The sequence below is a fragment of the Mus caroli genome, chromosome 1, assembly GCF_900094665.2.
Source record: "Mus caroli chromosome 1, CAROLI_EIJ_v1.1, whole genome shotgun sequence".
In the NCBI taxonomy this organism is placed as follows: Eukaryota; Metazoa; Chordata; class Mammalia; order Rodentia; family Muridae; genus Mus; species Mus caroli.
Genome location: NC_034570.1, coordinates 99,043,047 through 99,055,170, shown reverse-complemented (window position 1 = coordinate 99,055,170; position 12,124 = coordinate 99,043,047). Strand labels below are relative to the sequence as shown.

At 40.5% G+C, this 12,124-nt stretch overlaps 1 protein-coding gene across 1 annotated transcript in view; it reads right to left on the bottom strand.

Moving 5' to 3' along the window:
- Window positions 1–12,124, bottom strand: part of Phlpp1 (PH domain and leucine rich repeat protein phosphatase 1) — a 209,421-nt gene that overhangs the window by 15,196 nt on the left and 182,101 nt on the right. The window contains exons 12-13 of the mRNA XM_021161069.2: window positions 8,448–8,610; window positions 1,289–1,419 (exon numbers count right to left, since the gene is read on the bottom strand). Of these exons, the coding sequence (XP_021016728.1) occupies window positions 1,289–1,419; window positions 8,448–8,610 (294 nt within the window). The remainder of the gene's footprint in view (window positions 1–1,288; window positions 1,420–8,447; window positions 8,611–12,124) is intronic.

Genomic DNA, 12,124 nt, shown 5'->3' with positions numbered 1-12,124 from the left:
GCTCTAGCTACCCCGGTGCTGGTCCGGCCGGAAGAGGCCTGTGGCCCTCGATCAAGTTCTTTATATGTAGCTATTTCATGGTACTCTTCGATGTTGAGTATCTGAGGGATGATGCCAGCCATCCCAGCAGCTTATAGGACATGCGGAGACTGCAGTCTGAGGATTGAGGGATTGAGGTGGTACCACATACACAGTGAAGAAAAATCAGGTCCCCATGGCTTCCTTGGGACTCTTTGTTTAGGCAGCATTCTTCAGTTATACACCAAGTTAGTTTTCTATTAAGTATTTAAAAAGCCAGCAAGTAAGCAATTAATTAGACCAGATGAATTCTAACCAAAAAGTTGGTCTTTAAGCTTTCATTTGTGTTACCCAAAAAGACTAGTAATGGTCCATTCACCAAAATTCTCATATTTTTAGGTTTTTTTGCTAACATATGTCAGATGACTTCCAGAAAAAAAAATCCATCTGCATATAAGATTATATGGCATAAACAATGACTACCCTGGGCCACCATTTAAGAATGCTATTCATAAAAGCAAGGTCTGAGAAGTACAGAGGAGAAAGCAGAGACCCCTCTCATAATCCTACTCCTTAAAGGAGGATAGGAGCACCTTTAGTACCTGGCACCTATCCTGTGCAGTGTGCTTTGGGCATGTGCAGGTACTCACAGGCAGAATGCATGTATATTTAAGTTGGAAAAAAGAATAACATGTGTACAAATCTCTTCATAAGTTTCCTTTGTACAATATCACACTATAAAGACCTTTCTGATTACTTCTACATCTCGACATCAGAATGCTAATGGCTGTACAGTATCTGTGAAACACAATTCATCCAGTTATATTAACTATTTTGGAGTTCTGGGATGAATATTCAGACAGTGTCATCTTCTCTAGTGAGGCTACCCTTAAACTTCAACCAGTCACACTCCAACATCCATCCTGAACTCCCTTGAGAAGGATGAAAACTCCTTCAGATCTAATTGTAACTACTCTGCATTACCAGTTGTTCTTTAAAAAAGGGTCCAGATTTTAGTTTCTAATAACTTCCTTCACATCATATCTCTTTTTCAAAATGTTTCAATGACATCTGCATTAGGCATCACAGTCATGTGACCAGGGCTCATTGTGTCTTATGTTCCCACCATGGATGGTACCCTCTTTCTGTCTACTTTCTGTCTGTGTGTATGGCTACTAAGTCAAAAGAATCTCCCTGTTCAAATGTCTGTGAAGTTGTAAACCCACTGCTAGTGAACACATGAGGGGCCACAATGCTTTGCAATACTCACTTGAGCAGCTCCAGGCTTTTGTGGTCCAGGGCAAGGCGTGGGTTTCCAGTCAGGTCTAGCTCCTGCAGCTTAGGTGGCAGGTTTTCTGGTAACGTGATTTCACTCAGCTCATTACAGCTCAGATCTACACACTGATGGAAACAAGAAAAATCATCTGGGGAGGCTGTAGGTTCCACATCCTGTGCTCTGCAGATGAGCACTGGTCAATAAAAAAGGCAGTTGCCTGCTGCTCTGCCACAGACATTTAAGGTCTTGGCTACACAAACTGTTTTCACTTTCTTTGACTCCACAATTAATCTTTTCCATTAAAGTTTACTTCTGCACTTAAAGGATTAGCTGAAAAAAATCTTAAGGGTGGGCCCTTTTCCCATGGCTTGTATTTGTGCCCCCTTGGATCTTCAGGGTTATAATGCCCTCATTAACATGAACCCCAAGGACCTTCTTAATGCAAAACAAAAGACAAGGAAGACACAGAACTTTAAAAACAAAAACAAACCTGGACAATAAGAAAACAAATAACCCAATTTAAAAATTGGGAAATAGAACTAACCAAAGTTTTCAAAAGATGCAACACAAAGCCCAGACAGACATAAAAAAGTGTTGGCTTCCTTAGCTATCAGCTACTAGGACATCTTACACCAGTCAAAACGGCCAAGATCAACAAAATAAATGACAGCATGAAGCAAAGATATGGGCAAAAAGAATCCTTCCTCATGGATGGTGGGAGTGCAGACTTGTACAGCCACTCTGGAAACCAGTGAGGCAGTTCCTCAGGAAGCTGGGAACAGATCTACCTTAAGATCCAACTATACCACTCTGGGGCACATACCCAAAGGACTGCACATCCTACTACAGAGATACCCGGTCACCCATGTTCATTGTAGCTCTACTCATAATAGCCAGAAATTGGAAAAAGCCTAGATAGCCACCAACTAATGAATGGATAATGAAAAGGTGGAACATTCCCACAATGGCAAATGATTCAGCTGTTAAGGGAAAGGAAATTATGGAATTTTAGGTAAATGAATGCCATTAGGAAAGAGTCATCTTGAGGGAAGTAACCCAGAACCAAAAGGGCGAAGGTTACATGCTTCCTCTTACATGTGGATGCTAGCTTTTAAACTTTAGATTGGCGTGTTTCAGTCCGAATAACCACAGATGTTATGTACCTAGTAAGAGATCAGTGTGGGGAGGGGATCTTCCACAGCGCGGGAAAAAGAGTACAGTGTTATTAAAAGATAAAAGGGAGACTAGGAGGGTTAGATGAGAGAGGGACTGGAAAGAAAGGACAAAGAAGGGAATGTGGTATGGGACACCTAACACCAAAGGCCACGTGGAAACCATTTGCAAGCCTACTTGTAGAAGCCTTCTAAAAGGTAGATAAACATGAAAGGACTCTAAATGGAGTCACCACATGATATGCACCAATACTCTAACCAGACATCTTATGCCCCCAAGTAAAACTTCAGTACCAGGAATTGGCTACATTCTTTCCAGTCTATTGGCCAAAGGTGTCCAATGGAGCCCCCAAACATAGTAGACTAGTTAATAGTTTCCACAATTTGATGGGAAGTCTCTGTTGCTGAAGAAAACACATATGTTATCAAACACAGAGAGTCTGGTCTGGTGCCCAGCTCTGAGCTTCAGTCCTAGTGGCTAGTGTTCATGGTACTGGGTGGTACTCTGCATGCTACCTGCATGCTACCGGAGGAGAAAGCTGACCATCACTATCATCCAGCTACAAATCCTGATCTACAAATCAACCTGCCTGCATGCATGGCGGTGTAAGAGTGGCAGATGGTGTTGACCGACCACTTTTTGACTGGATGTAATTAAGGCCCTCTCCATGAGATGGAGCCCATACCTAACACTGCCAAAGTTGGCAAGAACCTGAAACTAGACAGGTGACTAGCCTCGGGAAAAGCCTACAATTATTATTCTGCTCAAGGAACAGAGAAATACACAACTCGTTATGATATACTGCTATATGCATAGATCAGTGTTTCACTCAACCACATTAGGGAAGTTTCTTGCAGCCGATAGGAATTAACCACAGAGACCTACAACTGGACAATGTACAGAGAGTGAGAGGCTTTGGAGCACTCAGTCCTAAAGGGGATGTCTTTATTAAATCCCTCACCCCAGGGCTCAGGAAGCTATCCAGAACAGCAGGCAGAAAGATTGTAAGAGCCAGAATGGATGGATAATACCTAGGAAATTCTTCAGACACATTGGACTAATACACATATGAACTCATAGAGATTGTGGCATCAGCACAGACCCATATAGGCTCAAGTCAGAAGGGATCTCAGTACTGAAAGGGGGATGTAGACATCAGGGCCCACTGTTAACTAAGAAGCTGGTCACAAAGAATATCAAAGGGAAAATCATTTTCTCTAATGGAGTGTCACTGGGTAATTAACCACTCCAAGGCCAGCCATGTGCCCAGAGGTGAACAAACTTAATGGTAGTTTTGTGGGATTTTGCTTCATTTTGGGTTGTTGTGGTGTACACTTTTTTGTCTTATTGGCCTTTTTGCCTGTTTGTTTTGATTTTTTCTTTTGTGGATTTTCCCCCTCTTTTTGTTTCCTGTTATTTCTTTCTATTTTTGAAAGTAAGAATGAGAAAGAAAAAACAAAGTTGGCTGGGTAGGGAGGTGGGGAGGATCTAGAAGGATTTAGGGAGGGTATAGTCAAAACATACTATATGAATTGTAATTAAAAGTTTATCCATTGAACGTCTATCAGACATGTAGGGAAAGAGTCATAATGTAAGAACACAGAAGATGAAAAGAGCCTTGGGCTGCTGTATCATCAGGCTGGGAGTGATATCAGCCAGTCAGTGGGGGATAGAACTGACTAGGTCAGAGAACCAGGTGGGCAGGCAAACCTTCTCTGTCATCCAGTTGTACCTTCTGATGACTATGTGACCACAAAGACCCTGAGTTCTGAACTCACTATAGGAATGTTTATCAGCCTACATTAGAATCAATGGCTAGATTATAGAAATTTTACTGACTGAACCCATCTGAGCCCACATTTCACTGTAAGAACAGAAGCCAAAGTATAGTATTGACTTTACTTGGATTCAAGCCTAATTAGTAATGAAACTCGGTCTGTAGGTAGCCTTCCTTCTCAATTGACATGTACTAACTTCACCGATTTTTCTCGAATAGATTTTGGATTTAGTTACAATAATTTAAACTAATAAAAATTACAAAGAGGGTACATATTTGTTTTTTAAAAGCCCATACTCTTCTAAACAGCATTCAATTTCTCTACATACTAGATTTTCTGAAATAAGAAATTAATAGCAAAATTTAAATTGAAGGAAATGCATTTGGTAATATCAGATCAGTGTCTTTATGTCTATACTTTTTGTGTCTATACCTATATTAGCTATAGGTAGTCTGTTACGATGTTATAGGGCACCTGGCACATGCGTCTACAGACTTTGGTTGAGTCTTCTATAGTTTTCATGAAGAGAACCAATATTTTCATAGTAGAGTAACGAATAATTGGTATTTAAAAAATGACAAACATAAAGTGAACATGAGATTCTTGACTGAAAAAGATCTGAAACCCTCAAGTCATCCTAAGCTGTCTTCCACATTCCACAGGGCAGGAACTCACTGTGTTCACCCAGGCAATGAGAGCAAGAAGGAGGCCACCTCCCAGTCACCCCTGAGGACCACCCACAGTGTTCCTTTGTACAAGTGTGTCTGTCTGTAAGCAGGTGCTGAATATGTATGTACAAGGAGCTAGTTTGTCATCCAGGCTCTCTTTTATCTACTCTGTAAGAAGAGGTGCAGCCTTGTGGGAAAGGGCATAGTCTTGAATTCAGAAGCATCTGGGGGAACTAGAGTTTAAAAGCAGATGGAAACATAACCAGCCAGAATGCCCCAATTTTATAAGAGTGAGAATATGGGAGCTCAAGCCTCCTGCTGCTCTGTTCCTGGGGAGACCAAAATAAAGTGACTTTCATGGCCATGTTGTGCTTACTGTTTCTTTCCCAAGCTCTTTGAAGGTGCTCTGCCCCAAATAAGAACTGACACCACATTCTCTGGCTGTCAGAACAACATTTCCTAAATGATTGTTCTTGCATCGGTTTCCAGGACTCAGATGCTGGTTTCAGGTCCCGTCTGCTGGATGCACATCACAGAAGTCACCCAACTTCAAATATATGAGTCTAGCCACTAGACCCACTGCATCTTGACATAGCTGCTTTCCATTATCTTTTTTCCTATCCACTTTAACTCAGCCTTCTCCCTAGATTTTGGGGGTCTTTCCAAGGAAGCGCATACTCTCTTTAATGTACATAAGTGACAAGAACAGTAGACGGGGTTGCCTGGCACAGCTAAGCCTGTGAACTGAACTACACAGCTGACTGAGCTTCTGCTTGCCTTCCTTTCTGATTGAGAACAGATCTATATTCAGAGGGAAGTCTATTTATTTTCAGCTTCTTATAGCTACTGATTAAAAATAACTTAGAGTCCATTACTCAAGGATGAGCTTACACAGCATGTCCATGGAGTGCACAACACATACTCAAGAATGATTTCTGAAGAGAATGCAGGAAGCTAAATTCAAGAGTCAAAAAGACACATGGGAACCCGACAAACAGGATCTGTTGATGTGATGCTGAAACCCCAGAGTTCAAGTTGTATTGGCTAAGTTCCAATTGCTGAAAACCTATTTCATTTGCTTAATATAAAATTCCACAAAACATTATAGTAATTTGCCTTTCAAAATTATTCAACAGAAAATCTGTGTTTTGAAGCAAAACTGCTATATTACTAACATGGCCTTTATGCAGTTCAGTGGCCCAATGTGGGAGACCCAAGTGCCAGCATCACAGCCAACTTGGTTTCTGGGACATGTCAGGCATCAATGGACTAGGCATGGACCCAGGCCCAGGTCCAGTCAGGCCAAGCCTTACTTATGCTGTGATGTTGAACATGTTTTTCCTCACTAGCTGACTGCAAACTAGTTGACTATATAGTGAGTTAGAGACCAGCTTAAATACACGAGACTACATCTTAAAAAACAAACAAACAAACAGGAAAAAAAAAACACCCACAAAAACTAATGCTATCTAGGAAGTTGTGAATAGACAATTGCCTTTGAAGTCTGGAAGAAAGGTCACATGAAGAAAAATAGCTAAATGAGCCATTTTCTTACCCTTTCAAATTGTTAAGTTTTATAATTATATACTGCAATGTTTATAACACATTTATGAAACATATCACAACTAACACTGTGCTTTATTTTTAAGGAACAATATAAATAAAATTTAGATTATGAAGCTCAATAATAAAACTATTATTTTTGTACTAGAAGTAGATTTCATAGTGCATGAGCTGGAGAGGTGTCTCTGTGGGTAAAAACACTTTTCCTGCAAGCTCAACGACCTGGGTTTTGTCTCTTGATCCCATGTAAAGGTAGAAGAAGAGAACCAACTCCACACAAGTTGTCCTCTGTTCTCTAGAATCTCATGGTATGTCTCTTTGTTATTATTGTGCATACATGATAGGTATATATACACATATATATATATATATACACATATATACACATATACAATTATATACATATATATCATCTTTCTCTCTTCATATATATGTATCTATATATGGTATATGATACATTTCAACTTTCCAAAAGAAAATTCCTGGTTCAAATGATTAATAAACCTATGAAAATCTTCACAGCAAAATAAGCACTATTGCCTATTTTAAAACTTGTTATTATTGTGTATGATATATATATATATATATATATTTATATATGGTATACATATAAATGGTATATATGATATATAAATATATATCAAATGAATATATATGATATATAAAATACCCATTTAGATTTATAAAACAAAACTATTCTTTTCAACAGCAATTTGGGTACATAAAAAAATCCTTGCTCTATACTCAAACACCAGCCACCTGCCTCCTGATGTCAGTAATTACTGGATCTATTCACAATGGAGGAGCTAGAAATGGGAACTGCTACAGCAAAAGAAAATGGATGAAAACAAAGCAAAGGAAAAAGAATTTAAAAGCAGCATCAGTAGGAAGCAAAGGGGGTTTCAGGGATGCAGAAGTGATTCCACAGCCAAGAGCACTGGCTGCTCAGCTGAGGACCAGGGTCTGGAGCTCAGCACGGACATGTAGCTCTTACAACCTGCAATTCAAAGGGGATCCATGCCCTCTTCTGGCTTTCACGGGCACCAGGTACACACCAAATGCATTTTATTCTTAAGAAGCACCTACATATATAGACAAACACTCATACACACAAAATGAAAATAAATACAACCTTCAAAGGGAGGTACAGAGTGTGTTAGAGAGACAACAGCAGAAAATGAAGGGCCTCAACAGAAACAGAAAGCACTGACCTGAATTCAGAAATCTAAGGAAAAAGCTAGGCTAGGATTAGTTTTTCATCCAGTAAGACTATACTTTGTAACATATAGTTAAAATCTGGGACTTAAATGTCTACTCCTATTTCTTCTTCTTGTCACCCTCCCAGTGCTAAGTCATGATGGTCAGTGCTCATTGTCACCTGGACAGAGTCTAGATTTCAGTGCGCTGGGTCTCCAGGCAAACCTGTGGGGATTATCTTCATTAAAGTAACTGATATGGAAAGACCCATCTTACTGGTGGGTAAGCCACCTGGCAGGGGATCCTGGATTGCACACAACAGAGAGAGTGTGCGAAGCACAAGCATCAGTCATCAGTCCCTCTGCGGCTCCCAGCTCTGCTGCCTGGGCTTCCTCCCACGGCAGAACGTGTGTGAGCTGTGAGCTAACGTCAGCTCTTTCTCCTGTGAGCTACTTTTGCCAGGGATTTACCACAGCAGATAAAGTAACTAAGATGTAAGAACTGAAACCTGGGACTTCATGTCGTTTACCTATCTGTAATTTGTATTTAAAAAGCAAGCAAACAAATAAAAAAGTCCACAGCAAAAGAGGAAGTTCTCTACCCGTAAGAGTTTTGTGATAGTAAGTCAGGCACAGACACTGAGCAGAACAAGGTTACTGTGAAGGCTCATGACAGCATATCCTGCTGCGTGAAAGCCACCACAGCCCAGCCTCCACCGTGTGGGGGAGGGAACTCTGCTGACTTGAAGCCTGGGGTCCGTGATCACCCTCATACCTTGACTTCTGGGAGCTGCATAACTTCAGGAAAGACTTCGATACAATTGGAGTGAGCAATCACTGTGTGCATGCGTCTGCAGTTCATGATTGTTGTCGGGATGGCTTTCAGCTTATTCCCACTGATATCAATTTCTTCAAGTTCCTCCAGTTTTGCCATTTTACTAAAAGAAATGGATGGGAGAATTATCAGTTAACTATAAGACAATTTAAATATAGAGGCATAATGAGAAAATAGAGTAACTTAAGACTTTAAAGATCCACTTATAATAGTCATTTTTATAAACACTCTTCACTGTTGCTTTTGAGTAGCAAAATGTTTTGCCATTTCCTTTCTTCTCACATAACAAACACCTAAGTTCAACTGTTAAGGTAACAACAAGAAGGGAAGTGGAGGTTCTTTTCCTCTGAAATTTTCTTTTACTACTACACAACACAGTCTGAATTCCAGTGGAGATCCTAGTCAAACAGGACAAAAGTCAATGATCATCCCTGTAAGTGCTTTGAGCTTAGGATAAGGGCATGGCTTCTTTGTGTTGGAGATGAATATTCCAGAAGATGCAGAGAAGATGCAGAGTAAGCTTTTGGCCTCAGAGCCAGCACCCAAACCTGTCTGGGACCATGGATGATTACGAAGCAGAGGTGAGGAGCAAGCCATACAACATCTCCTCTCCTTCATTCCTTATTCACGATGGCTGCAAAAGAAACTACGTCTAGGTCTTATTAATCATCTATGTAGATGGGTGGCCTCAACCTTACTCTACTTACATGTTTCAATGTAATTTAGCGTTTTACTTAAGAATAACTTTTTTCAGCTATCTGTAATTTGAATAATGCAAGTGAGCAACTAGGGCACGACTCAGGAAGCAGAGCTTCACACCGTCTGTCAGTGTGGAGGACAGAACAAGTCCACCTCACAGCATTCACTCCTTAGAGCCATTCCCACCCTGGTGATGAACAACCAGGGACTATGACAATTGTCATGAATCTAATACCTGCTATTTTATCTACTCATGGTTCCACTTGTCCCAAAACATTGAAAAATGCATCAAGAAACACTATCGCTGTGTCACCTCCTCTCAAATGCTAAAGATTATCTTTCTTGTCTTGATATAAACATATGCCTCAGATATAACAATAAGCTTTCTTATGAAATCATGTCTTTTAATATCATAAAACACATCTACCAGGCTCTGTGGTTATAGAACAAGTAACAATATAGAGTATGAGGTAGTTATTTTATGACACCTGGAATTCCTATATGTTTTACTATGTTGTTCCTCACATTTTAGAAGAAAATATGAAGAAATCAATGGGTCATGAGGTATGAAAAATGAAGGAAGGTATAAAAACTAGGCCCAAGGAAGGAAAAGTTTTCATTTCTCAGCACAGACAGAGGTGACTGAGCGATGGCTTCATTTCTGGAGCCTGCTCCCAACTATCGGGCTAGTGGTCTATTTTGAAGGAGATAGAAAGTCTTTCAGGAGTACAGTTTCTAGGGAAATAATACATATTATAACCTTATAGGAGAGAAATCATCGCAAGATTAATATTCTTCCAAGTACATAAAAATCTTTTGTAATCTTCATGTTGGCGATTGACACCTGCAATGGGTAACTGGGGCATAGCCCCAGAGCCAGTGATTGCTTTTCACACATAGATACTGTCTAGAACCAGACAAGAGAAGCCCTTTCTTTGACTCACATTACTATGTATGACTGTGACTGCGCTCACTCCCAAAGCATTATCTTTGCATTCCACAGTAAAATAAAAATGTATGGGGGGTGGGGTGGGGGGATGGGAATGAACCACTATTAGCAAAACCAAAGTCTAGATATCCCTCCCCTCCTTCTTCAGCAGACTGGGAAGTAGCCCTGGGCAGCAGAAGGGATGTTTGCTGATTTGATGCCTTTGCTGAGCTGCACTGACCTGCAGAAGACCAAAAGGTCAGAGTTTGCTTCTAAGTCCTACCTGTAAGATAACTGTCAGTGAAATGGACAAACTCAGTATATGGGGTTTTGCAGAGTCAGACAGGATACCATTGCTCTACCAAACAGAAAGATTAAAAACTCGAACCTTCTCAGAGCAAACTGTTACAATGTCAAGCAGTTTCTGTGTTTGTTGAGGTCACCATTAAATTTTTGTCTTTTTTTTCCCCCCTTTCCTTCCTCCCTTTCTCCTTTCTGTGGTGTTGAGGAGGGAATCTTGGGCCTTCTGCATACTAGGCAAGCTTTCTACTCTTGAGCTACACCAGATTTTCTTGTGTGTGTGTGTGTGTGTGTGAGTTACATGTATGTAGTAGTGAGTAGAGGTCACAGTGGATCTTTCTCTGCTCCTCTCCACAGCAACTTTGAAGATTGGTTAGTGGCCTACTATGAAGGAAACAAAAATTCCTGAAGACTTCTTGCTTGAAGATAGAACTCAATGATTGGTTAGGTGTGACAGCCAGTAGGCGGGATCTGCCAGCTAGCCTTCCCAGGGCTGGGGCCACAGTCATAGGTTAGCTTGCTTGCTTTCATGTGAACACTGAGGAGTCAAACTGGGGCCCTCATGCTTGTTCTGTGAGCACTTTATGTAGTGGGCTACTACTAAGTTTTTACAACAGTTTGTATTAGGTGGTAAATATGAACAAAATCCTATTAAATATATTTAAAATTTTTCATTGCTTGTTTATGCTTGTATGAGAGGGTGTCCACTCTCCTAGAATTGAACTTATAGGTGGTTGAGCCAGATTTGGGGTAAAAGAGAACAAAACTTGGGTCTTCTGAAAGAGAAGCATGCACTCCTAACCACCAAGTCATCTCTCCCCCCACCCCCGTATGTGTATAAATATGTGTAAGAACAAAAGTCTATTTAAAAACTAAAAATTGCTGAGCAGTGGTGATGCACACATTTAATCTCAGCATTGGGGAGGCAGAGGCAAGTGGATATTTGTGAATTTGAGGCCAGCCTGGTCTACAGGGCTAGTCTAGGACACCCAAGGCTATACGAAGAAACTTTGTCTCCAAAAACCAAAAATAAAATAAAAATGTAAACTTCAATAAAGAAAACCTTCCCTCTACCCCTCTAGAGAAATGGATTCTTAGCAGTACTGATACTGTTACCAGCAGGTACTTGTACTTGGTAAGATTCGACTGCCAACACTTTGTTCAAAGGTAATTTAATAACTTATATTTATGGGTTTGTACATTCTGGCTGCATATGCATGTGTGCACTACATGCATGGTGTCTCTAGAGATCAAAGAGGGTGCTGGATCCTCTGCGATTGGAGGTATAGGCAGTCATTTGGGTGTTGGAAACCCAAACCCAGGTCCTTCTCAAAAGCAACAGGTCTCATCTCTCTAGTCACCCTACATTCCAACTCTTTCCTTTCCTTTCCTTTCCTTTCCTTTCCTTTCCTTTCCCTTTCTTCCTTTCTTTCTCTTTCTTCTTTCTTTCTTTCTTTCTTTCTTTCTTTCTTTCTTTCTTTCTTTCTTTCTTTCCCCTTTTCCCCTTCCCTTCCCTTTTCCCTTCCCTTCCCTTTCCTTTTTCCTTTCCTTTCCTTTCCTTTCCTTTCCTTTCCTTTCCTTTCCTTTCCTTTCCTTTCCTTTCCTTTCCCCTTTCCTTCCCTTCCCTTCCTTTTTCTTTTCTTTCTTTCTTCTTTCTTTCTTTCTTTCTTTCTTTCTTTCTTTCTTTCTT